This window comes from Sabethes cyaneus, chromosome 3 (genome assembly GCF_943734655.1).
Source record: "Sabethes cyaneus chromosome 3, idSabCyanKW18_F2, whole genome shotgun sequence".
Lineage (NCBI taxonomy): Eukaryota > Metazoa > Arthropoda > Insecta > Diptera > Culicidae > Sabethes > Sabethes cyaneus.
The window spans coordinates 146,603,317-146,630,377 of NC_071355.1; the positions used below are offsets into that span (position 1 = coordinate 146,603,317).

At 44.3% G+C, this 27,061-nt stretch overlaps 1 protein-coding gene across 1 annotated transcript in view; it reads left to right on the forward strand.

Annotated features, from left to right (window-relative positions):
• The first annotated feature begins 492 nt into the window (after positions 1 to 492).
• Positions 493 to 27,061, forward strand: part of LOC128740234 (voltage-dependent calcium channel subunit alpha-2/delta-4) — a 106,517-nt gene continuing 79,948 nt past the window's right edge. The window contains exons 1-2 of the mRNA XM_053835767.1: positions 493 to 563; positions 14,379 to 14,460. Of these exons, the coding sequence (XP_053691742.1) occupies positions 493 to 563; positions 14,379 to 14,460 (153 nt within the window). The remainder of the gene's footprint in view (positions 564 to 14,378; positions 14,461 to 27,061) is intronic.

The window sequence follows — 27,061 nt, forward strand, 5'->3', positions numbered from 1 at the left end:
CCTTGTTGCCGAAGCCGCCGTGTATAGGAAAAGCGGCAGTTGCAGCAGTGCTCGTACGCGCCTATCAAGGGAGGTGCAAAAATGTCAGTACTACTTTACCCGTTTCCACCGTGCTGGTTGGCATAATTTATATTTAAATCGAATATTTTATTGATATACAACCCGAAAAGAGCGCGAAAGGCAGTGAAAGCTTTGGCCAAGCTAGCCGGGCAGTGATTTTTCGCCCATTCCACCCACCAGTGACATCCAGTGGCCAGTGATACCTATTTTCATTTATTCTGAAGAATAGCAAACTGTGCAGCAAGTGCAGAAAGCGTGGAATATACACCCATAAAACAAGAAGATAAATAAATCATAAAACTCGAGCCAAGAAGACAAAATTTCATAGCTGCGGCGAAAAACAGCATATCGAATTTCCATCGTGAGAAAACAACAAAAATGATGGATCATCCAAGAAAACGACGCACAAGGCGTCGTTTATTGACCGGGATAATGGCGTTTGTCTTTCTCATAGCGATTCAGCTGGCGGCTGGCGATCCGGACGAGGATATTCCACACAACGAGTAAGTATCCATGCTAAGAGGCATTTGTTTGTTCCACTGGAAAATGTATTTCTTGCTTTGCGTTGTATTCAATAAAATCGATTTATCTATTATACGTGAGGTGAGTTATCCTCGGAAAGGTGATGGCAAATGTGTAGACGGATTGGCAAAACTGAAATTCTGGCAATGTAATTTTACGAAACTTTGCAGGAACAGTTTTCGTGGCTCATGGCATATACGAGAGGTGTATGTTATGTGTATATATGCCATCCTATTTTTGGGATTTTGATTCCTATAAAATTTATAAACCGTCACACTACTGAACAAAACCGCTTTACCTTATGTGAATACTACAGCTATCTGTATACAGGAGTTCATGGTCGACACTTATTCTAAAAATAATCTGCTTAGTTTAGTACCAGCTTTTCGACTGAGTTTTTAAAGGATTTAAGATATCTTGTATATGTATTTCAAAAAGGATGCCAATACAAGACGTTGGCTCTGCCCTTTGACTGCTGACTTTCACAGAAGGTGTGTTTCCAGTATGGTTCCATTTTAACCCAATTTTAAATTTATTTTGGATTAATATTGCGGAGTTTCCACCTATTTAGAGTCCCACGCGAAAATTATTAGCGTGGTTATTTTCTGCGTTTACCACGCATGTTTGCTATTTAGCAATTTGAACTACAGTGGTAACCCGATTTTGTCACTCCCCGATTTTATCACTCCCCGATTTTGTCACCCCCGATTTTGTCACGTTTTTGACCCGATTTTGTCACCCCCGATTTTGTCACGTTTTTTGCCCGATTTTGTCACGTTTTTGATTTATCAAAAGCTTAGTTTGAAAATCATTTTGAAACATGTCAAATGTGTTAAAACACTGTGAAAAGAACTGTGTTAATTATCGTGGAGTTTTCACAAAAGTTGTTTCTTATCTCCACAACTATAATAGCTAGAAGGTCACTTTCTTTGACAAAGTTCTTTATAATCATCTTCTCAAAAATTTTGTAGAACATTGTTTTGCTCTATCTCTTACTGCTTGAAAAATAAATTTTCTATCTTACTTTTAGGGGGGTTAATCAAAGAATCGTTCATACCAAAAGAAAGAGCTTTTTACGCTATGAAATTTCTATGAACATAGTTAACCACTATAATCAACCATTTCGGCGCAATTAAAAAACGCGTGTTTTCATACCTGAGGGACTGCTGTGAACAGGTGACAAATGTCCACAGAGAGGTAGATGGAAGTGCGAAATGTCCTAAAAGTGATCAGAATGAAATATATGTAGTTCGTTCTAAGTTATCTGCAAAAAAATAAAAATTGAAAAACTACCCGATTTTGTCACTGTTCCGTTTTTGTCACCCCTAAATTCATCATGGGGGTGACAAAATCGGGTCATTACTGTATCAGTTTTTCGTTATTGCCTCCCCACTGCACCCCTCCTTGCTTGACAAGCATATTTTCAATGTATTTAGTAAGTACAGGATAATTATTATTAAAAAAAGAATTTGCGTAGGACTCGTTAAATTGCTGCCAGGTGTAATATGCTGTCGGTTTTATGTGTATTTTGCATCAGTTTAGTAGTCAATGAAGTTCTAATTTTGTGTTAATCTTGTACTCTATGTTTACTTCAATTTAGTTTTTTTTTGCGTTTTTTCACCTTTATCGGCTTTGGTGTAACCTGTCTTTATAAGGGGTGAACACGAAATTATTGCAACACAGTAAATTTACTACCGCTTCGTTATGCTGGCCAAAATGCACCGAAATAGCCTCATACCATTCCAACACGCTTTAAGAAAAGTGGCACGAAACTAAATCCGACCAAAATAGTGGTTTTTCTAGTGCTGCTCCAAAAGTGGCAAAAGATGTTTTTAAAGACACGCAGTCTTGTGAATTTCACTACTGATGGTACGTTTCGTGACGAAAATTCCATTTCGCTTGCCAATGCTAAATGAGATATTCGATGCAAATTTTGACATTTTCTTCTTTGTGAAACGATCATTCACTTTGAAGTTAGCTTTTCGGGTGTAAAACTCAGGTGTTCAGGGATTTGTTGAACGTCAGCTTTGACCCGTGTTTCGTCATCCATTACACAGCAACTGTGTTTGGATAACATCTCCGTAAAAGAGCGTTTTAGCTCGGGTTTTGGTAACAGTTTGCTAGCGTTCATTGCGATTTGGAAAGTTTTGATCCTTTATGCATGTAACATGACATAAGGTGGGTTTTGTCTTGACTTTTTGGACGTAGCTTTGCGAAACGCCGTCCTACTTGGCAACATCACGGGTTGAAACATTGGGATTTAGCCAGACATTAGCGTCGACCTTTCCTTTTGCTTCCTGCATACTTCTCCTGATTTCAGCTATCAGCTTCCAGCTCTTGGTTTGTGATAAAATGTCAATCAACCCTGAAACTTTTTCAATATTCTTGAAATGATTGAATTACATATCTTCACCTCTCGTCACCTGGTTGGTAAATGGTTGGATAATGCGCAAAACAGACCCCATAGTGGTCCTTAGCCTCTTATCCAGCAACTTCTATCCCTACATTCACGTGGTACAGGCCGCAATACGAGCAACCTTAGCGGATATCGGTTAACCAACCCCGGTGGAAACTAAGGTCATATACCAACAGAGAAGGAGGCACAGTGTTGTCTCGACACTGTAAGATGGCAACCCCATCACGAGACTTGGTAGCGTAGGCCCTAGTAGGATATCTATCTAAATCCAAAATTCTAAAAGAAATCACGAAAATTCTACTCGGAACAAAATGGAAACTTGGCACTTGGAACTGCAGAAGCGAAGCCCAATTTTATCAAAGCGGTGGGGCGATCAACGAACGGGGAAAGGGTTTTGTAGTGATGGACAAAATGCAGGATCGCGTAATGAACTGGAAAGCAATCTGTACGTTTACACAACGTTAACATTCACGTATCGATATCGATCGATTGTTGGAAAACGGTTGGAAAACGGCACTATTATGTTGAGACAGAAGCTTTTTGAAGACACCAGTCAGTACGAGGCAACGCGTTCTATGCGTTGTTGGACGCAACGTACGATAGCTGCTCACCACGGAACATCAAGATCGTCATCGGGGATATGAACGCCCAGGTCGGCAGGTAAGCAATGTATAGACCGGTGATTGGGCTCCATAGCCTTCACAACGAACACGAACGGCAACGGCCAGCGATGCATCAACTTTGCAGCGTCTCGAGGCTTGGTGATCAGAAGCAGTTTCTTTCCCCGCAAAGATACCCACAACCGGGGGGCCCGGTAGCCGCAAGGTTACCGAGTCTGCTTTGACAAGTGAGTGGTCGTGGGTTCGAATCTTAGTAGAATCAAGCCATTCGATGTCAAAGTGACTTTAGCATGGGTTTATTCTCAGGCCCCTCCAATTTACCCTTCCTTCGTGCTGAATTCTATATTTACCCACTGAAGCCTCCTGACAGTGCAAATGTCCCTCCTATAGTTAAGTGTACTGGTCAGAGGTACGAATGAGTCCTCGCCAGGGACGGCTGTAATATGGGATAGTGCTGGCAGCGAGGAATAAGTGGGTAAAGTAGATCAAGCTTTGAAGGAAGGGTAAACCCCAATACACACAAGCACGCATAAATTTAATAAGCATATCGCTCACTCAATAGCGATTATAGCAAAAAGAAATGCAGTGCAGGTCATACAGCAAACACCCGGGCGATATTACAATAGATCAACTATACTGGTCGCAGTAATGAGTCCACACATGGAAAAAAAAGATACCCACAAAGCCACCTGCAGATCACCTGACCAACGAACCTTCAACCAAATCGACCATATTCTCATCGGGGTCCGGTTTTTCTCGAACATCACCAACGTATGCGCGCTCAAAACTATCGACGCTTGATACCTCGCAACAAAGCCCCCCTCCTCGGTTAAACATTCGGCAATTAGACAACCCGCAAGTTCCCAAAAACTACGCGCGCGTACTGGATGAATCTCTGCCTTCCTTGTGGTGCTAATTACTTCGACCCTCGAAAACGGACGGACTATGATACGCTCGGTCGTCAACCGCGGTGCTAGGTGAGAAAACCTCGAACGCAAGAACCTTGAACGGGAACGCCAACAAGCAATAAAGAGGAAAAAACAGCTTGGTAAAACTATCTAAGCATATCCACGAGAGAGTATTTGGTCAAGTATCGACGAGCGCGGAATGAGGTGACCACGATTCTGAGGATGAAAAAGCGCCAGAAGGAGGACAGACTTCGTTAGGAGCTGGAAAAACTATTCCGGGCTAACGACACGCGCAAGTTTTACGAGAAGGTGAATCAAACTCGTAAGGGCTACACACTTAAACCTAATATGCATAGAGATGGGGGAGGGGATTTAATCGCAAACGAGCGCGAAGTGGTTGACAGGTGGAAGCAGTTCTCTGAAGAGCATCTCAACAGCGATATAACAGAAGGAGACGCACCGGAAATTAACCTAGGAGTGCCTACAAACGACAATAGCGTGCCAGCTCTCAATCTCGAAGAGATCCGGTGAGAAATCGGTCAGCTGAACAATAATAGAGTCGCCGGAAAGGACCGACTCCTGGCAGAACCCTACAAAAATGGTCAAGCATCACTTGCAACGACACTTCACTGGATAATTTCAAGGAATTGGGAGGAGGAGAAACTACCGGAGGAGTGGATGGAAGGTGTAGTCTGTCCCATCTACAAGAAGGGCGATCGGCTAGGTTGCTGTAACTACCGCGGCATTACACTGATCAACGCCGCCTATAAGGGGCTCTCCCAGATTTTGATGCGTCGTCTATCCCTAATAGCAAGAGAATACGTAGGGCTTTATGAGTATCATGCGAGCTTTATGAGGGCCTGTGCTACTACGGATCAAATTTTTACTTTCCGACAAATCCTTCAGAAATGTCGAGAGGACAACGTGCCCAGGCACCATATTTTCGTGGATTTCAGAGCAGCATACGATACCGTTGAACGCGAACAGCTATGGCAGATACTGCACGAGTACGGTTTTCCGGACAAACTAACGCGTCTAATCAAAGCTGCCCTGGGGCGAGTGACATGCTACGTGCGCGTTTCGGGGATACTAGCGAGTTTTTTGGAATCGCGCAGTGGGTTGCGGCAAGGGGATGGACTGTCTTGTATGATATTCAATATCACTATTGAAGGTGTGATCCGGCGAGCGTGAATCGAAACGAGACAAATGATTTTGTGCAAGAGTAGCCAACTCCTACCCTTCACAGATGACCTCGACATCATTACTAGAAACCGAAAGCTAGACAGAGAAAATGATCTACGCCAGACTAAATCTATCAATCAATCAATTAATGCGTCGAGAACCAAAAATATGGTAGGAAGAGGCTCCAGAGAAAGCGACGTTTGCCTCCCACGGACGGTGACTGTTGACGGTGATTAACTGGAAGTGGACTTGAGACAGCAACTTTGCTTACGGAAGACATACGTGCACTTGCCGTATTTGAAGGAAAGGTGTTGCGGACAATTTTTGGCAGAGTACAAACGAATAGAGGGGAGTGGCGTAGGCGTATGAACCATGAGTTACAGGCACTGCTTGTAGAAATTCCCATAGTACACCTGGCGAAAGTTGGGAGACTGCGGTGAGCCGGCCACGTCGCAAGGATGCAGAGTGCAGAGAAATGCGTTCTCGGCAAGTTGACGAAGTCGAAGCTGATTTGCGTGTGTCGAGACGCGCATCGAATTGGCGACGAGTAGACCAGGACCGAGCACAATGGAGACGAATTTTTGATTCGGCAAGAGTCACTCCGGCTCTCGGCTGATTTGCTTGCTTCACCTTTGTGCCAAATTCGGTTAGTTCCTACCCAGTAAGGACTGCATCGAAAAGTCTTTAGCAACATCTATCCGTGAATAAAAATGAAATACGATTATCATTCCAATTTGTGCTTTCGGTTTATTTAAGATCAGTCTGACTTGAAACAATAGTATAGCTTCCATTAGTCAAAATATAAGGTTCTAAGGAATGAGTGCACTTTTGTTGAAATGCCTTCCAGCAAATTCTACACACTAGCTTGTGTGTATTTCCTTGGTGCTGCTGTCAAAGTTTTCTTGAATTCCTTCATGCTTTGGGAAACTGTTCCTTTCCTCCTGAGGATCCTCTTCACAATGGACCAGTAACGTTCAATTGGTCGAAGCTCTGGAAAATTTGGTGGATTGATGTTTTTTTCGACGAATTGGATATTATTGTCTAAAAGGTACTGTAGTACAGGCCTAGCGCAATGTGCAGATACCAAATTTGAGCCAAAAGAGAGAGAGAGACTGATACTGTTTGTAGAGGCGCCACAATCTTTTTTCCAAGTATTCATCTTTGTAAATTTGAGTATTTATTGCACCTTTTGTGGAAAAAATACCTGAACGCAGACCACAAGAACAAATAACTTGCCATATTCTAGTTCTGTCCAATTTTTTCCAGCGCAATCGTTCTGCCGGTATCGTTCACCTCGTCATCCGCCGATTTCATGTAGAATTTTGATCCTGGAAGCGCGTAAGTTTTGTCATCGATCAAGATGCACATGTTGCTGTTGAACAGTATCTGTTTATAGTTTCCGTGCCCTTGTTTTGGCTCGAGATTATTGCTCTCTGGATTTCTTAGGTGCCTTGCGCTTCTTGTGTGTCTTTAAAGAGTTTCTGATCTTGATTCTCTGAATCATCCCAATGTTTGTTTCGAGTAGTTTAGTCAAATCACGCGTTGATACCCATCGGTGTCATTTGATATGCGTTACTACTACAGAATCCACCAGGGGCTAACTGGAACTAGGTTTTCTTCCGGACCATTTTTGAGTAAAATCATTTTAAAAGTTGCTAATTGCTTTTCGATACAGTCCTTAGAAAAAAAAGTTATGGTCAGTTGTAAGTGTTGACCATAAATTTCATGATCGTGTTCGCAAGCCGTTCGTGAGCTTCGTCTGGCCTAAAATTGATTGTTTGCAATGTTGCAAATTCTCATCACGATGAAGACTCATCACCTGCTCGTCAGCGATTTGAATTTTATCAACTGGCAACTCTATCGTATCCTGATTGCTCGCGATAAATCGCCGACGCAAAAACTAGTGTGAGCAAAATATGAATTGATTACGCTCGCAAATACTCGCTCGGTATCTCTGTCTCACACTCATCGCTAATCATCGTTAATCGCAGTCATCCAACCAAGAATGTATTTTGCGATGAAACGTAAACAAGCATATTTTTTGGCAAATTACAAAAAAAAAATATTGCTCGTTCAAATATAAAACGTTATTCGTATCACATATAATAATTATGAACTTGTCAAACGTTAACATATACTTGCGACGCCATACACAACCAGTAACTTCAAGCGGCACACGGACAAACAAAATAGTTTCAAGATTTAGTTTCAATGAAATGCAAACCTGGTGCAATATTATTATTATCAATTGGTTCCTCGAAGGTTCGAAGCTATGAAAAATAATACATCTTCTTCTAGTGTGACTAACGATGAAGGCTGATAATAAAAATACCGTCGGCCACTGTTCAAAATTTGATCCTGTCAACATGTCTGATAAATCGCTTATATCTTGTAAACATGTGCAAATGTTGCTGGTGCTTGTCATTGTCACGAAAAAAAGATTTATGCTGCACTTAACGTGAATGTTGAAAATTTATGAATAACATTTTAAAATAATTTTATGAGATTAAAAGTCTTCTGGGTGTAGAAGAACGTTGGTGTTTTGAAGTGCATTTATGTATTATGTCGCAAAAATGTATATTCCAAGTACAGTGGACCCCCGTTCGTTTGAACGATTCCTCATGCAAACTAACGGGGTTAGTTTTTAATTTGAACAACCGGTAACCCTAAATATACTGGAGCTTGTGTGAACTGGCTGCCCTACATTTTGTTATTGTTTTGGTGGTTTGAATCAGTTGGCAGTTGCAAGCAGCGAATATTTCATTATCCGACCGGATTTCTATCATAATCGTTGGGAAAACGCAAAGTGAAACAGATTAAGCCTGCTAGATTAGTACAAACAAATCGTGTTTATGCATTGTCTGCATAAGCAAATGATGTCATATTGAGAATGACATTTGAACCATTTTTAATTTGCACGTCGTGCAAACCAACAGGGTTCAAATTAAAAAGTGTTCAGATTAAAAACGGTCAAACGAACGGGGGTCCACGGTATCTCAGGCAGGCTTGGCATGCACTTTGCGCTTCGATATTGCTCTTTTGATTACTGCATCTCAGTCAAGCAAAATTTGAAAAAGTGATGTATGGGGCGTTTGTAGAATTTGTTATTATCTACAATATTGATGAAGTAAGCGTTACTGTGCGTTTTGTATTTATGACGCTATAAGGCTGCTACCCTCTTGGTAGCAAAAACAGCGCTCTTTTTGCTACCAACGGCATTGCTGCGCTACAGCGCCGTAAATACTAAAAATAGAACTTCACTTTCTTCAGCAATATTATGGATAATTACTAGCTCTCCATATGCCCCATACACCACTTTTTCAAATTCTGCTTGGCTGAGGAGCAGTAATCAAAAGAGCAAAATCAAAGCGAAAAGTGTATGCCAAGCCTGATCTCAGGTGAAAAACCAACATAAGTGTTAGGTACACACTTAACAAAAAGCACCGAATTCGGTAAAATTTTACTGAATTCTAAACAGCTGAACGTTCGGTAAAAATTTCGATGGTGCCAATCGACGTTTACAGATCATTAGTAATGTTTGGTGCAATAAAAAATTTTACCGAACGTTCAGCTGTTTAGATTTCGGTAAATTTTACCGAATCGTTTAAGTGTGTACAAGTTTTTTTGACGGTATAATTCAATATCCGAAAGCGCTTTTGCCTGTTTTCCAAAATTGATAAATCATCGCGATGAGCCAAATACGAGCTATTCGTGTTTGATTGCACCACTAGCGATCAAATCATGCATGAAAAAGAGTGAGTGGTAATTCACTTTTCTCTCACTCTCATTAAATAATTCTCAGCTAGAAAATCATTGCCAGAGAATTTGACATTATGGAATCACCTTTGAGTGTGTTTCGAACCGAATCAGTACTTTTATCGATGAATAGCAACATTGATTGTTTGATTCGAAAATCCATGATTCTATACGAATTTTTTTTAAACGAACACGAACAATAACCGATGACGTCACCCGAATTTCCATTAGTAATTCTATTGAATTCTATTCTATTCTATTGAATTCATTACTTTTAACTTACATGGAAAGTTAAAACTAAGTTCATATTCGTTTGTTGGCCTATAAAAGTGTAAACAAACATAGATGGAGATTTTCCAGCACCTGAAAATGGGACGTGGGCTATGCACGAATTTCTACATTGGCCATATGATTTATTTAGGTGACCGGACGAGAGCCATCAATACCGTAGCCATATGGAGAATTGCCATACGTACGAATGCCATTATGTATGTTTACCATAATGGACGAGAGCCGTAATGTACGTAGAAAAATAGAAGAATAATAGAAATGCAGCGGTCCCATATTGCTGCCTTGCGGGACTCCAGAAGCGTTCGTACATAGTAAAAAAAGGCGTAATCCAGCTTCACACGTAGTATCCGGCTGTGTGCTTCGCCATTATATTTATTGTTGAAATGCACAGCCTTGGAAAAACCTGCGCAGTAGTATCGCATGGTCAATTTGATCGAAAACCGGTTTTAAGTCCTTGTAAACTACATCAACCATGGCAATGCACAATGGGAAAAAAACTAGTTCGTAATCCCAAGAATTAGAAGCCGCTGGTTTGGAATCTTACAAGATACCTATTCTTATGTAAAAAAATGCAGAAAATCGATTGGTGATGGTTTCATCCTGCGCAGACTTCGGAAAATGGCCCGTTTTGCCCTAATTTGGATTACGAGCTCGTTTTTGCCCATTGTGCAATGGCAAGGCAAATGGCAAGCTGTCAAATACTATGACAAAGAAAATTGGACTCTGAACATTAAACATGGACCCAGCCAACGAAATAAGGATTTGAAATGGAAGCTTGGTAATTGAAACTGCGAATCGCTGAACTTTGTGGATTGTGTTCGAGCACCAAATCCCTATAGGTTTTGGCAACGGATGGTCCAGATGCTCTAAAACGGTGGAAAATTCAACAAGCTGTGAACGGATTTTGAAGTGTTGGGCAGAATGCACGTTCGTCTGATGAATTGGAAGGCGATCAACAGAAAAATGTGTCTTTTGAGAATTGAACACCGTTTCTTTAATCACTGCATTATCGATGTATCTGGCCCATATGAAAGCGCACACACGGCGACAAGGAAGATGCATTCTGCGCACCGTTGGAGCTGCTTTTCTCGGACATTTATTTGCTTATTTCAAAAATTCCTAATAAGTTCAAGAGGAAAAACAGTCCAAGTTCAAAACTATCTAAGGTTTGTTATAAGTATCGATGAGTAGGAGACGATTTGAAGAATTCTTTGGGAGGGTGAACCAATCTCGTCAGCGCAATATGCCACACCGAAACCAGACCTTTGGAGTAAAGACGAAAAGGCCACCTGATCACAAGCGTAGAAAAGTAGAAAAAAGTTCGTTGATGAGCATCTCAATAATGACATAATGGGTCGAGCCGGAAAGAAAACTAACTTGAGTTGAGAGTGCTCACAAACGATAGTAGCCTTCGCAGACTCGCAGCAGAATTCTACAAAATTGGTAAGAAACTTTTAGTAACAGTGGATCATAATTTAGTGGATCATCTCTTCTACGATCGGTTTGGTATAGAAATACCAGAAATTTAGCTCTATTCAGGATCCCCAAGTTGTACAAACTCAGATCATATCCAAAAATTCGAGTATCTAAGGTACGTCGGGTATATTACAAATTTCTACTTTCAATTTACGCATGTCAATATTTTCATTCAAAACTACTTGATATCTAATTTTGTATACGTTAAGTGCACTTTTGAGTACTTTCAATCATGTTTGGGTTTATTGACTACGCAAAAGGACTCAGAAAGCTGTAAGTTAGAGAAAAGAATTGGCCATAATTCACAGTATATTTACTTTTTCTGTAAAAAATAATGACAGCAGAATGAAAAATATTTGCTGCAAATAATAATTTTTGTTTGCGGTATTTATTTTACAGTATTCTACTTAATTTTTTTGTAGCGGGCCCCGATTGCTGTAAACACAGTTTACGAAACCTAATTTTTTTTGTTAACTTTTATCTTAGTGTTATGGTTATTTTTTGTGCCAACTCATACAAAACTGATTGGTTGGGTTTCTATAGTCATTATGGTATAAATGAATAAAGTAAAAACCATTCATTGTAAGTGTAAGTGTAAGTGAAGTGAAATATGCTATACACTAAAGATAAAAAAATGCTTTAAGATTCGTTCTTGCAAGTAACACAATCATCCCCGCAAGTAATATGTAATTCAGTTTTTCCAAGAGTTGAGAAGGAAAACTACTGAAACCTGTGAGTGCTGATTTGATAAGAATCAACCAGAAGCAGCCAGAAAGGTCCGTGCACTTTCACCGCGTTCGGATGGCAAATGGAGGGCCTTTGGGAGAGGGTACTTGTCTGTCTAAAGGCTTGAGTACGAGAGGACTACTAACGCTAGTAGTGCAAGCAAACCGCAACCGAGAGCACTTCTGTTTGGGACACTCCTCGCCGCTTGAGATTGAGTGGTGTAAAAAGGGCCACCAATGCTGGTCTAAAGATAACGGGAAAGGGGGAGATTGGTCGGCCGCTAGTACACATGAAGCAGATGTGTCAGTCAGTGGTACGGCGATGGTAAAAGTGTGGAATAATGAGTTTGAAGTAGATGGATAATGAATTCGGTCTAGTCGTGGAAAGTGTTTTTGCAGTAAACGTTTTACACTACGCTTTTTGTGAGAAGGGCATCTTTGATGCTTATGTGAACTGTTAACTGTATAATTTATAGGACATTTGCTTAGGGTAAAATTGATGCTCTGAGAAAAAGTAATGGCTTGGTTAATTAGTTAAAATGCTAAAAAGTAAAGTAATGGTATTTGTACTCACAAAAGTTATCTTTTATCGCTAATTTTAATTTTTTTTTGTATTTTCCATTTGTATCAGTAGTGTTTGCGAATGAAGGTTTTAATCAATGCTTGTATGAAACTTGGAGGAAACTTAGTATTATGAAGTAGCATTATACAAAGTCAAATTGAAGGAAAAAATACTGAATTGTTTAACTGAAATATATATAAGTCGCATAGATCAGAGATACCCGACTCACAAAGAAAACTGGTGACCAGTTGGTCTACTACAATGAAATTAACTTTTTTAAGCGTTTTAAAACCTTCCTTCTTTTCTCACTATTTTTTTTCTTCGATCAAAATATAACAATAAGAACAAAACAAACGATCTTCGGTCAGATTAGCCAACTTCTAGCCTTCGCTGACAACCTCGACTTCGTTACCAGAAACCTTGGGACGGCGGAGGCAATCTTCGTCAGGCTAAAAACGGAGGCTAGATGGATAGGGTTACAAATCAATGCGTCGAAATCCAAATATATAGTAGGAAGAGGTTTCAGAGAAAGCAACCTTTGCCTCACACGGACAGTGACTATTGCGGGCGATGAACTGAAAGTGGTTGACGAGTTCGTATATTTTGGATCTCTGGTCACCACCGACAATAATACGAGTATGGAGATCCAACGACGCATTCAAGCTGGAAATCTAGCCTGCTTTTTTCTCCGCAAGACGCTTCGATGAAGGAGCATACGCCGCCGCACAAAGCTGACGATGTACAAAACGCTAATCAGACCGGTAGTCCTCTACGGACTTGAGACAGTAACTTTGCTTACGTAAGACATACGTGCACTTGCCGTATTTGAACGAAAGGTATTGCGGACTATTTTTGGCGGAGTACAAACGAATTGCGGAGAGTGGCGTAGGTGTATGAACCACGAGTTACTGGCACTACTTGGAGAGATTCCGATCGTGTCAGGTGTACGTTGGGAGACTACGGTGGGTCGGTCTTGTTACAAGGATGCCGGAAGACAGTGCAGTGTGCAGTGAAATATTTTCAAGAAACCTACCAGAACCTGGAATAAAAGGACTCAATGTGCTGAATGGCTCAACCCGGACTGAGTACAGTGGAGAGGAATGCTGCTAGAGGTAAGAAGTATCCGGCTCCCGGGCTCTATGCTGCTAGAAGTAAGAAGGTACGCCACTGGTTGGTCTAACAAACCAGCTGTTCCCCACTCTAATCTGAACTGGACGCAACTGTTATAGTCAATAGTGTAGTCGAGTAGTACTGAAATGTGAACACATTTCGGTTATTTCTTTCAATCCTTGTACGATCTTGAAATAATCGATGTCAGGAGGTCAACTCTTCTTTCTAATAATACCAATTTAATGTTGAAACAAGCACCAGTTCATTTCGCCCGCTGCTCCACTAACAGAGTCAGAAAGGGGGTGAATTTTTATTTCTTTTCCCAACCAGTTATTTATCGTCGAAATACCCTATCGAGTACGGTTCTTTAGATACACGCGTGCCATATATGTATACGACGGTTTTTGATAAATACGTAACACTTGCATTGCACATAATCGTGCGGGTTCGGATAGTGTTTTAGATAGGTATCATTTTTATCTGTCCTTGAAGGAAACCGGATGGGAAAAGCTTAGCGGTGATTTGTAATCTATAATGGAGCTGTCTATCTTCGGTTCACAACATTCTCTGCATGTACCGTTGATTTATAAGCATCGCTGGCGTAGGAAGCGAACATGAAATATAGAAAGGATTTTGTCAAAAATGTCCAAAAAAAATTGAGCGGTTGATTTTTTATTATGTCATTTTCATATATTTTTTTCTTTAATCAACGAAATAAGTACTAATTGAGATTTTTTGACTTTATTACAGAGTTCGTAACTGGGCTATACGTTTTGGTGTTGATCTATGGGAGTTTGGTCGACAATTCACCAAAGTCAACGACATCAAAAGTGTGAGTATATTGAGAAAATAATTGCATCCTGCTTATAGTAGTTTCTTTCGATAAATAAATTTACCATTTAACCCCACTGAGAAAAACACAACAATCGATAGGAACCAAATCTAATTTACCAACCTTTCTATTCCAAACGGGTGACATTCATTGTATCCGGTTTTCAGAAGAAGAAAGTACGGCCACTGTTATTTAAATAGGCCATCCCGTTTTCAAGGGTTCAATGCAGTCACGTTGGCCTGGCGAACGGGTTCCAATTTCGGAATTTGTTTGTATATCCTTATTAAAACAAGGCCGTGTGCGCTCACGGAACGGTCCAAGGAGCGCTTTTTGCCTAGAGCCGCAAAGGAGCGTTTTGTTGAATCTTACCTGTCGTCCTCTCGATTCCACCCACTGAAACCTATACTATTCAACGTCATTGGTTCGATGATACAGCCCTAGTACATGTTCATCAGATCGGCTTCCGCAGTTTTATGTGTGTCCTTCACAGGCCGCAAAGTTGTGGCGGAAAGGAACATAAAAGCGAAAAGTTTTCTTTTTCCTTACATCTGCACCTAAGCATGAGGCCCGTTATAGGCTGCAGCACATAAAGTCTGACTGCTACGAGCGAAACGAGTAAATGATGGGAAAGGATTTTCACGGCAAGCAATCGATTTTTTGTCTTGCGAAAGTTACCGCGGGGTATTGCTTCAGTTACTGTGTCTCTTGCTGTAACCTTCTATCGCTACTCCGTCGCTGGATAGCTTACCTTGGTTGATACGTGTAAGATTTTGCACTGGAAATGTAGCGCACATATGTTATCTTTCTTAGGTTGACCATTTTCTGGATTGTGCGAATTTTCACAGCATATTAACGGACTTTAAAAATAATTCGAAACAGCGCGCTTTCGCAGGAAGAATAATATAATTTGATAACCGAAGTTGATTTAATATTCAATGCCATACCAGCCTCGTGTTTTTGTCTTGATGTTTATAATAAGTGAAATTAAATTAAATTAATATAATAGTAAAGTAAGGCATTAAATTAATTTTTTATAACGGTAGTTTTTACAATCGACCGAGGTGACTGTAGAAAAGAGTAATGAAACGAAAGTGTTTATAGTATTCAAATCCGGCAGAACAAAGGGATGAAATCAGAGATCTCCACTGCTGACGGTTACCCGACATGGCTTTTACCTGTCGCCAGGACAGGTTCCCCTACTAGCACGGTTGTTACAAAGTAGTTGTGATAACCGAATTATGACTAATTTCAGTCGTAATCCGGTTGCTTCAACTAAATGGACCTAAAGTGTGCTACTTGGGTCTCGACTACAGCCCGGATGTCGTTGGCTAAGCTCCGTCGCCATGAGCCTCTGGGTCTACCTCTTTTACGCTGTTTTTGTGGATTCCAGTCGAGTGCTTCTCTGCAAACCTCGTTCGCTCCTTTCCTCAAGGTGTGTCCGATCCACTTCCACCTACGTTCACGAATTTCTGTGGCTATCGGCCGTTGATGACACCGACGATGAAGTTCCTCGTTGGATAACCAGTTATCAGGCCACTAGGCACGAATGATGTATCGCAGGCACCGGTTAATGAATACCAGCAGTTTTGGCGTTGTCTCTGCTGAGACGCACGACGCACCACGTTTCGCAGCATACAGCATTACGGATTTAACGCTTGAATTAAAGATTCAGGTTTTCGTACGTAGAGTGATCTGGTTTGAGCGCCAAATGTTTCGCAAACCTGCAAAGCCACCCCTGGCCTTCCTGATCCGTGTGGCTATATCAGTCTTGGTACCACCATCGAGCGTTGTCTAGCTACCAAGATATTGAAAGGCGTCTACCTGCTCAACTTGTTACCTGCTACTGTGAAGTTGGTGGAATTGTCAGTGTTCACTACTATAGACTTAGTTTTTGCTACATTGACTTTGAGACCTGCTGCCTGGGAGTTCTCGGAGAGGTCATCTAACTTGCCCTGCATATCGTTTCGGCGTTGTGTGAGCAAGACAATGTCGTCGGCTAGGTCGAGGTCATTTAGCTGCTCCATCGTTAAAGGATTCCAAGGCAATCTTCGATTTGGTCTACTGTCAATTGCTCCAACTAATATCTCATCCATAACGATGAGAAACAGAAGCGGTGATAAAATGCAGCCCTGTTTCACGCCAGCAGTAACCCTTATCGGGTCGGACAAGACGCCGTCGTGCGGCCGGTTAAGGCCCAAACTCAGCGAGGTTAAGGCGCCGAACAAAGTCGCATTCGACTTTGCGCGACTCCGAATAGCCATTACGATGGGAGCGGGAACTCTTATCCCTACCTCCACGCGGTACCGGCCGGGACGCAACTGGGCCTAGGGTCAACCAAATACCAGTCTTTGGTTGCACCCTCAGTTGTGTGCTAACAGGGAAAGGGGGGCACTTTGTGCCTGAGGGTAGCGTGGCGTAGTGGTGTAAAGAGGCGAGCGGGGCTCAACTCCTATAAGCCAGCTGCGGGCGCCGTAGTGTTTGCGGTTAGCGTGGCGCAGTGGTGTAAAGAGGCGAGCGGAGCTCAATTCCTATAAGCCAGCTGCGGACGTAGTAGCGTCCTGTTAGAGCTCAGGACTTTAAGCAAAAAAGCCAGGTCAGGAGTGCCATGGGCACATTAGGATCGGTTCCAGGAAGATCCTAATTACGGTGTACTGGACGGGCGGGAATAATCGTTTGGATTTGGCGCTACAGGGCTGACGGCTGTGCTATTCTACTACCTTATGTAAGGAAGGGTGATACCTTCCCGAAACGGCGAGTAGGCTAATGGTACAGCTGCCTTCCGTCCCGTTAAAACCGTGGCTGGTCTCTAGGTACGTTCAAAGCTCGTCACTCACGTCAAAGTGCGGTGGTGTAGGCTCAGATGATACATTCCTGACTAACGCCGATCGGATGCTGACATCCCTGCCCCCATGAAGGGTAGGGGGGAGTGTCCCTAGCCATGGCCTCCCTGCTTGCATAGATCACCATGGGATCGTTAAGGCGACTACACAATTACGAGTGGAGATAGCGGCCTAGAGTTGGGACCCTTTCGAATGGAAAAATTTTTAAATTTCAAAGAGGGATCGAATACGGGTGCTACTAGTGGCAAAGATGATATCTTTGCCAAAAGTAGTAAGTTGGCTAGGTCACCAACAGCAAAGACAGGTAGCCCCCCGTTATCGGGGGCGCGACCCAAGAAGGGAAGCCCGCCGAAGTCGGGGGCACAGCCCATACAGGGAAGCCCCCCGAAAACGGGAGCGATACCGAAGAGGAAGTTGACACCACCTAGGACTAACACCCCAGTTAGAACGCCGGTGGCCATCGCTGCCAGCTCAGCCAAGAAGGCGAGCGACAGCGGTAGGCAAATGTCAACGGAGGGCATGGTGCACCCTCCTGAGGGCGAAGACGGGCTTCCTCCAGCCAGTAGCAAGCTGGAGGAAGCCAAAAAGTTGGTGGACGAGTTGTACTCGTTCATCAACTCTAGGTCAAATGTCCACCTCGACATTAAAAAGCTGGCGGTGAGCCTCCGCTCTACCGTCATAGCTGCCGAGGTGGAGAGGCAAGAGCTTCTGCAGCGATGCGAAATCGCCGAAGCTCAGGTCATAGCCGCTAAGGCTGTGGCCATGCCTAGTCAGGCGCGTACGCCGCTTGCCAAGCGCAAGGCGGCTACGCCCGACCATGGACCAACGCTGGTGGCCAAGAGGCAGCGGACTTCGGCTCGCGCCTCTACCAGCGAACGTGCGGGGGCGCTTCCGGGACCGGGGAAGAGGATTGGCAGGTGGTTAGGCGTAAACCGCCTAAACCGCCGAGGCCGAAACCGAGCGAGGCTGCGGCTGCAAAGCCAAAGCCAAGGCGCGTCCATAAGGGCGACGCCTTAGTAGTGAAGCTGACAGGCAAGCTGTCGTATGCTGATCTACTGCGAAAGGTCCGTGTGGACCCCAAGTTGCAGGAGCTTGGGGCCAACGTTGTAAAGACCCGCCGAACCCAGGCAGGGGATATGCTTTTCGAACTTAGAAAGGACCCAACGGTCCAGAGTTCGAATTACCAGAAACTGGTTGAGCAGTCCCTGGGAGAAGCGGGCCAGGTCAAGGCGCTGTCGCAGCGTGTTCTGGTCGAGTGTAAAAACCTCGACGAGATTACGACGACAGTTGACCTGAGTGAGGCTATGCGGGATCAGCTTAAGGTTGATGTGGCACCCGCAGACATCCGCTTGCGGAAGGCATATGGAGATATGCAAACCGCGACCTTAAACGTGCCAGAGGCAATCGCCAACAAGATGTTGGCGTCTGGCAAGATTAAGGTAGGATGGTCAGTATGTACACTGACGGTGAAACGGCGCATAGAACGCTGTTTCAAGTGTATGGGCTTCGGCCATCGGGCGGCCAAGTGTAAGGCCCCCGATCGGTCCAAGCTGTGCAGGCGGTGCGGTGAAGAGGGCCACTTCGCCAGGGGATGTAGCAAACCCCCCAGGTGCTTGCTCTGCACAGCCGTAGAGGGAAATAAGCATGCCACAGGCGGCCCACTGTGTGCAGCTTATAGACGCGCCTTGCAACGATAATGGTGCAGGTTATACAGATTAATCTAAACCACTGTGAAACGGCACAGGAGTTGCTTTGGCAAACGGCAGCCGAAACGGGGTGCGATATTGCCATTATCGCGGATCCCTACCGGGTCCCCCGTGGAGGCACAAACTGGGTTATCGACAAGGGTCGGATGGCAGCGATCGCCGTGATGGGTAGATACCCGATCCAGGAGGTGGTGTCGTCCGACCAAGAGGGGTTCGTGATCGCGGTAGTCGATGGCGTCTGCATCTGTAGCTGCTACGCTCCACCTAGGTGGTCGCCGGAGCAGTTTGACCGGATGCTAGACGTGCTCACCGACGAACTCACGGGCCGCAAGCCCGTTGTCATTGGAGGAGACTTCAATGCTTGGGCTGTCGAATGGGGTAGCAGGTGCACTACTCCGAGGGGACAAAGCCTGTTGGAAGCTCTGTCCAAGCTAGATGTAAGTCTGGCTAACGTGGGATCCGTCAGTACCTTTTGTAGGGGGGTACAACAATCGATCATCGACATCACCTTCTGCAGCCCAACGTTGCTTGACAACATGGGCTGGAGGGTGTCAGATGAGTACACGCATAGTGACCACCAAGCTATACGGTACACGATTGAACGACGGGCGCTACGGCCACGCGGGGCGAAGTCGACAGGGAGGAGGTGGAAAGTGAAGGCCTTCGACAAAGACCTGTTCGTTGAAGCACTCAGTGCAGAGAGCACCCGCTCGAACCTGAGTGCTCGGGAGCTGACCAACGTCCTAGTACGGGCATGTGATACCACTATGCCTAGGACGGGGCAGCCAATGAACGGTCGTCGCTCGGTATACTGGTGGAGTGATACCATTGCCCAGCTCCGTTCCAGGTGCCACAGAGCGAGAAGGCTAGCGCAGAGGGCCCGGACCGATGCAGATGCTGAAGCTCGGGGAGTTGATCTTAGAGCGGCAAGGTCGGCGCTTAAGAAAGAGGTTAGGCGTAGCAAGAAATCCTGCTTCCAGGAGCTATGTCGCGATGCGGATTCAAACCCCTGGGGCGGTGCATACCAGGTGGTAATGAAAAAGATGAAGGGTACATCTGCGCCGCCGGAAACCTGCCCCCAAAAGCTGAAAGTCATCGTGGAAGGGCTCTTTCCGCAACACGATCCAGTTTGGTGGCCTCCGACCCCGTACGGTCAATCGAATGATGTCCTCACTCCGGTCACGAATGAGGAACTCATCGTAATTGCCAGAGGTTTGAAATCGAAGAAAGCGCCCGGTCCTGACGGGATTCCGAACGAGGCACTCAAAGCGGCGATCCAAGCGTATCCCGATATGTTTAGAGAGACGCTTCAGAGTTGCCTAGAGGTATGCGAATTTCCAGACAAATGGAAAGTCCAAAGATTGGTACTGCTGCCAAAGCCGGGGAAACCGCCTGGTGATCCCTCGTCGTACAGGCCAATTTGCCTATTGGACACGCTAGGCAAATTGCTAGAGCGGGTAATCCTAAACAGGCTGACGCCTGTAGTGGAAAGTGATGTCGGACTGGCAAACACGCAGTTTGGCTTCCGTAAGGGGAAGTCCACTGTAGATGCCATAAAGTCCGTAGTGGAGAGGGCCGAGAAGCCTATGAAACGGAAAAGGCGAGGCGACAGGTATTGTGCTATAGTCACAATCGATGTCAAAAACGCCTTTAACAGCGCTAACTGGGGTGCAATTGCGTTAGCGCTGCATAGGATGAGGGTACCGGATCATCTATGCAGGTTGCTTAAGAGTTACTTCGAGAACCGGACGCTAGTGTACGACACGGCGGATGGGGCGAAGAGGTACAAAGTGACAGCGGGTGTTCCACAGGGTTCGATTCTCGGCCCCACGCTTTGGAATGCCATGTACGATGGGGTGCTGAGGCTTGAACTACCCACTGGGGTCGATATTACTGGCTTCGCCGATGATATCGTCCTTACGGTGGTAGGCGAGTTTCTAGAAGAGGTGGAAATGCTGGCATCAGACCCCATAAGCATAATAGAGGGTTGGATGGCGGGCGTCAATCTACGATTGGCCCACCATAAGACGGAAGCTGTGATGGTCAGCAACCGAAAGTCGGCCATAGAGGCAAAAATAATCGTGGGGGGACAGGTGATTGTCTCCAAACGAAGTGTGAAGTACCTGGGTGTCATGACAGACAACAGGCTGAACTTCACCAGTCATGTGGATTATGCTTGTGGTAAAGCGTCAACGGCGGTCACTGCTCTGTCTAAGATCATGCCGAACGGCTACGGTCCTAGCAGCAGTAAGAGACGCCTGATGGCCAGCGTTGCCATGTCGGTGCTACGATACGGTGCACCGGCGTGGGCCCCGGCTTTGGAAAGTAAGCGCAATCAGGCATGCCTGAACAAGGTGTTCAGGCTGTTAGCATTGCGCGTTGCGTGCGGCTGCCGTACCATATCGTTGGATGCGATTGGGGTCATTGCAGCCATGATTCCAATATGCATACTCCTAGGTGAGGATATCGAGTGCCATAGGCAGAGGAACGTCAGGGGCGCTAGGGACAGAGTTAGGCTGGACTCTATTAGGCGTTGGCAGGCGGAATGGGATCGCACCGACCATGGTAGGTGGACCCATAGGCTGATCCAGAACATATCGTCCTGGATCGGCAGAGGTCATGGTGAGGTAAACTTTTTCCTTACCCAGTTTCTGTCGGGTCATGGATGCTTTAAAAAGTATCTACATACGCGCGGGCGGGCAGATTCACCCTTTTGCCCCGTTTGCACGGTAGCCGAGGAAACGGCGGAGCATGTGATTTTTCACTGCCCGCGGTTTACGTCCACTCGGCAGGTGATGCTTGCGGTCGTTGGAGAAGACACCAACGCCGACAACATCGTGCAGAGAATGTGCGCTGAGCAGCGTGCATGGGGTGCCGTCGATAGGGCGGTAACAGCGGTGATAACGGAGTTGCAACGGCTAGAACGTTTGCAACGACAGGGCCGACATAGCTTGCTAGGGTCAGTAACGGGCTGATTGGGCGGCCCAGGCCCTAGGTGAAGGGTAGTGGCGGTATGAAATGGCAAGGGTGTTGTGTGTACCCACACACGCAACGGACAAGTCGGAGTGCTTCGGCACGTCCTCCCTCCTGAAGTAAAACCTAACGGTAGTTCCGGGAGGGGTTCAGGAACGGGCAGCAGGAGAGTTTTTAGTAGGTAGGCGCATGTTGGCACCATGTGAATCCTATTCGGCACCGTGAAGGTGCTGTCTATGAAGATTTTCTCCCTGCATAAACAATACAAAAAAAAAAAAAGACGCCGTCGTGCAAAACCTTGCACGAGAACGCCTCGTACTGAGCCTCGATGAGATGGACTAGCTTATCTGGAACTCCTGAACGCCCAAGTGCGCCCCAGATATTTTCGTGGTTGAGTCGGTCGAAGGACTTTTGAAGTCAGCGAACACCACCAGAAGAGAGTCCTGGAATTCGTTGATCTGCTCCAATATAATGCGGTCTACACTTGATCGGTCAGCACGGAATCCAGCTTGCTGCCGCCGGAGAGTAGCGTCGATCTTCTCCTGGATCCGGTTGAGGATTACCTTACAGAGTACTTTGAGAGTAATACAGAGCAACGTGATGCCACGCCAGTTACCGCATTTAGTTAGGTCTCCTTTCTTAGGGACTTTGACCAATATGCCCTGCATCCAGTCCACTGGAAAAGTTGCGGTTTCCCATATATTGCTGAAAAGCTGATGCATCATCTGGGCTGACAAAGATGGGTCAGCTTTGAGCATTTCGGCTGAAATACGATCTATCCCTGGCGCTCTATTGGATTTCATACTCTTGATGGCTGCTACAATTTCATCCAGCGATGGCGCCTCCGAGTTCACGCGATTAATTCGACGAACTGTAGGCATCATACGCTGCTGGTTTTGTTGGTCTCTGACATTTGAAACTCGGAAGAGTTGTTCAAAATGTTCAGTCCATCGCTTAAGCTGTTCTGTACGGTCAGTCAGTAGCTGACCAGCTCTGTTCTTTAGGGGCATCTTTGCATTCATCCTGGCACCACTAAGGCGGCGACAAATATCGTACAACAAACGGATATCACCATTGGCGGCAGCGGTTTCCCCTTGTTCGACCAGGGAGTTATTCCAGGCTCTCTTGTCCCGCCTACAAGCACGTTTAACAGCCCTCTCCAGTTCGACGTATCGTTGACGGGCAGCTGTCTTAGCCGATCTGGTCCGCGCTCGCTCAATGCCGGCTTTCGCCTCTCTCCGCTCATCGATCTTCCTCCAAGTTTCACCGAAATCCACTCCGTTCCGCGCGCTTTGTCGAGGGTTTCATCACTGATTGTGATGAAGGCGTTCTTGATGCCGGTCTATTGCTCTTCGACGGTTCCACCAGGTGGCAGCTCCGAGGCTCGAGATTCAAGTTGTTCGACAAAGGCCCTTTTCACCTCAGGAATCTCCAATCGGCGGACGTCGTAGCGGCACCCAACGTCGTGGCAACACCCAACGATCCACCAATGACCATGTTGTTATTACCACAGAATTCTGTAAACAGCTCCCCGTTTTCGTTCATCTCTCCTAGGCCATGGCGTCCCATGACGCGTTCAAGGTCCGCGTTGGTTGAGCCAATCTTCGCGTTGTTTGAGCCAATCTTCGCGTTGAAGTCGCCCGTGTGGATTTGGATGTCCCCCTTCGGGATTTTCTCAACCACGCTGTTCAGCTGACTGTAAAAACTCTCTTTCTCCTGCAGGTCGGCAGCATCTGTTGGCGCATAGCACTGGATTGCTGTAAGGTTCCTAACCCGTGTTCTGAATCTGGCAACGATTATTGGCTCATTTACCGGTTCCCACTTCATCAGGGCCTCATCTGCCCCTGGGCTAAGTAGGTATCCAACTCCTCTTTCTCGAGTAGCATTTTCACCTCGTATGCCAGAGTAGAGCAAGACTTGCCCGGATGATGTCCTGTGTTCGCCAGTACCCGGCCAGCGGACCTCGCTCAGCCCCAGGATTTCAAGCTTCAGGCGGCTAGCTTCCCTTGCAAGTTGAGCCAGCTTGCCCTGCTGGGCAAGGGTCAGTACATTCCATGTTCCGATTCGTGTTCGTGTTTTCATGCTAAAGGTCGTTGCTATTAATCCAGAGAGATTTCTTCTTTCATTTTCGGTGACTTTTTTGTGTTCCGGTACAGTAGGCTGTTAACCTAAGGTCCTTATTCCACTCATGGGGCTGCCATCTTAATGTGGGCGGGAGCCACTGTGCCCCCTTTCCTGTTAGCATACGACAACCGAAGTTGCGTATCCCAGCCGATACCTCGTGGAGGTAAAAATAGGAGTTAATGAACAGAGGTTATGGAATGCACATGTTCACCCTTTGCCAGCCGTTTGACTGACACGGTACTGTCAAATGAATGTGAATTGAGTCAAAGTTATTGTGCCATCCCTGAGCTTGGAACAACGGAGGTAATAATTTTCATTTTCAGGTTCAATATGTCAATGGAAATGCTTTGAAAAGTTTATGACTTGTGTGAGTAAATATCTATTAAGGTAACCAATCTGGTATTGCGATTTTGAATAATTCATATATATTAAAAAACCCTAATGCATTTTTATTTTTTCGGTTTTCACACCATTGCACTATGGGCAAAAATGAGAGAAAAACGGATACAATCAAGATACGAACTGCAGGTTAATCAAATATACGTGTTCCTAAGTAAAATTTTTCGGAGAATCGCGTGGTGCCGACCCCTCTCATGTTTATCATCGGGAAGTGCCCCATTTTGGTCATTTTCCCCTATTTTTAATATTTTTCACCCTTATTAGACTGTTCCAAGCAAGGCTTTGAGAAAACAAAAGTTAAAAACCTAATAATTTTGAGTAAAAAAGTCCGCAGAATAGAATAGGGCTTATCTCATTTAGTTTAGAGCACATTATTTTTTTTGGTTGAGCTCCTGTTGTCAAACCGATTTTACCAAACGGGAATTCAAACCAAAAAAAATAATGTGCTCTAAACTAAATGAGATAAGCCCTATTCGATTCTGCGGACTTTTTTACTCAAAATTATTAGATTGTTGCGGTTTGTTTTCTCAAAACCTTGCTTGGAATAATCCAATAAGGGTGAAAAATGTTAAAAATAGGGGAATATGTGCAAAATGGGGCACTTCCCGATAACAAACAGGAAAGGGGTGGGCACCACGCGATCCTCAAGAAAATTTTACATAAGATCACCTTTATTTCATAAGACTGCAGGCTGTACCTTAATTGCCGTTTTTTCTCTCGTTTTTGCCCATGGTGCATTGTGATAAATAATGTTCAGAAAAATAACTTTCTTCAAACACCTACTGAATTTAACCTCTCAAATTTTACTACAACATGAATGTGGATGATTACACTAATTATCACCTGACACTGGCATTCAAAACAATAAAAAACAGGATTAACTGAACATTGCATACCACGGCAAGCATTTTTAAACTCTAATATTTTTTGCCAGAATCACGACAGTAGAATTGGATAATGACACCTGTCCGATAGGACAAGGCAAACCGGCAATAAAAAAACATATAAGAAAAATATTTCTTAGATCGGATCGTAACCCTTTGAGTAAATGAGACGATAATAAGAAAACTCAACTTTCCACTGTCAGTCTAATTAGACGGATGATGCCCTCGGTGGAAGGGTCCTTCTGACTGCGAAATGATTCGAGAAAGTAAGGCAATAAAGAATACCTTTGAACGCGTACTGCCAATAGGATATGGTGGCATGAAAACGTTCGCTGCGCTGCCTAATGGGTGGGAAAATATCTTTCGTTGGCCATTCCTTCAGCCACCGGCTGTGATCCTAACCCTTTTTCATCCATGGACAGATGCTGGGATACTCACAACTGCGTTCATGATTGTAATTAACAGAAATTTTCGCTTCGTCTTTCCACCCTACGGTAGGTAGACAGCAAAGGGAACGGAGACAGGAGTGGAATGGTAATTTCCTTAAACACAACGCCTGTTGAGGAAAAGTTAGTTTTGAAAATGTTAACCTGAACAGTTATTATTGTTCATGAAATAGAGAAATTTTATTGAAAACACCAAAGAATCAATTTCACATGCGGGCAGTAACTGCTTGATTTGTGTGGGAAAAGCTTCACTTGTACTCCAGTCCTTTTGTCAGTGCGGTAAAATGCTTTTGGAACGCAAATCACGTATTGCCTTCAGAACAATCGTTGTCGTCGCCATCTCTACTTTCGTTGGTTGAAACATTTTTTTTTCTGTGGTGAGGGACCAAATTTCCTTGAGACTCAAAGCACGCTGCCGCAAGCGAAAATGTTGAATTGTTTTAGGAGCCAACGACGGCAACGATGGCCGTATCATTAATCTACGGCTTGTGGGATAAAATATTCAATAAATATTCTTCTGTTGGGTGTTGTATCTGGAATATTTTATGCACTTTCGTAACCTGTTAGGCAGTAGTAATTGAGTTTGCTGGGTGGGTCTGTTTTTCGTGCTACTGTGGTCGGCACAATAGAGATGATTTTTTTTTCTGGTTGAAGGTAAGTTAATGTCATCGGATTTTCTGATCAATTAGTCTGAAATATGTGAGACGTGCTGCGGAGAAGCAATTGATTTTCCTGTATATACGTTTTCTTGATCGAGGCATTCCATGGCAAATAACTACGAAATATTGTATTTTCGAATCAACCCTTCTTGGCTGAAAATTGACATAGGGTAAATGATTTTGAAATGGACCTAGTCGAATTCTGATCTTGAATGGACCTATTTTTAAATACGAATTTTAGGATATAATTATCAAGTCTTTGTACTGTATTTAGCTTTTATGTTTATCTTTAATCATTTCTGAACGTAAATATACTAAAATTAAATTAAAATTATAGCCAAAACCACTTTATTGCCGCTTATTTAAAAGTAGCTGTTTTTCAGCGTTTTGGCAGTCACCATAGAGTATTTTCAAACTGTTACTACCCGGAACCCTTCTGGTTTAAAATAAAACAATACTCTTAAAATGATGCTAAAATATGTGTAATTTCAATTTAGGTATTTAAAAGTTCAGTAAAACCAGTAAAATCTTCAAATTCCTTAAAAATGTTAACCCCCTTTTTTGATCTTG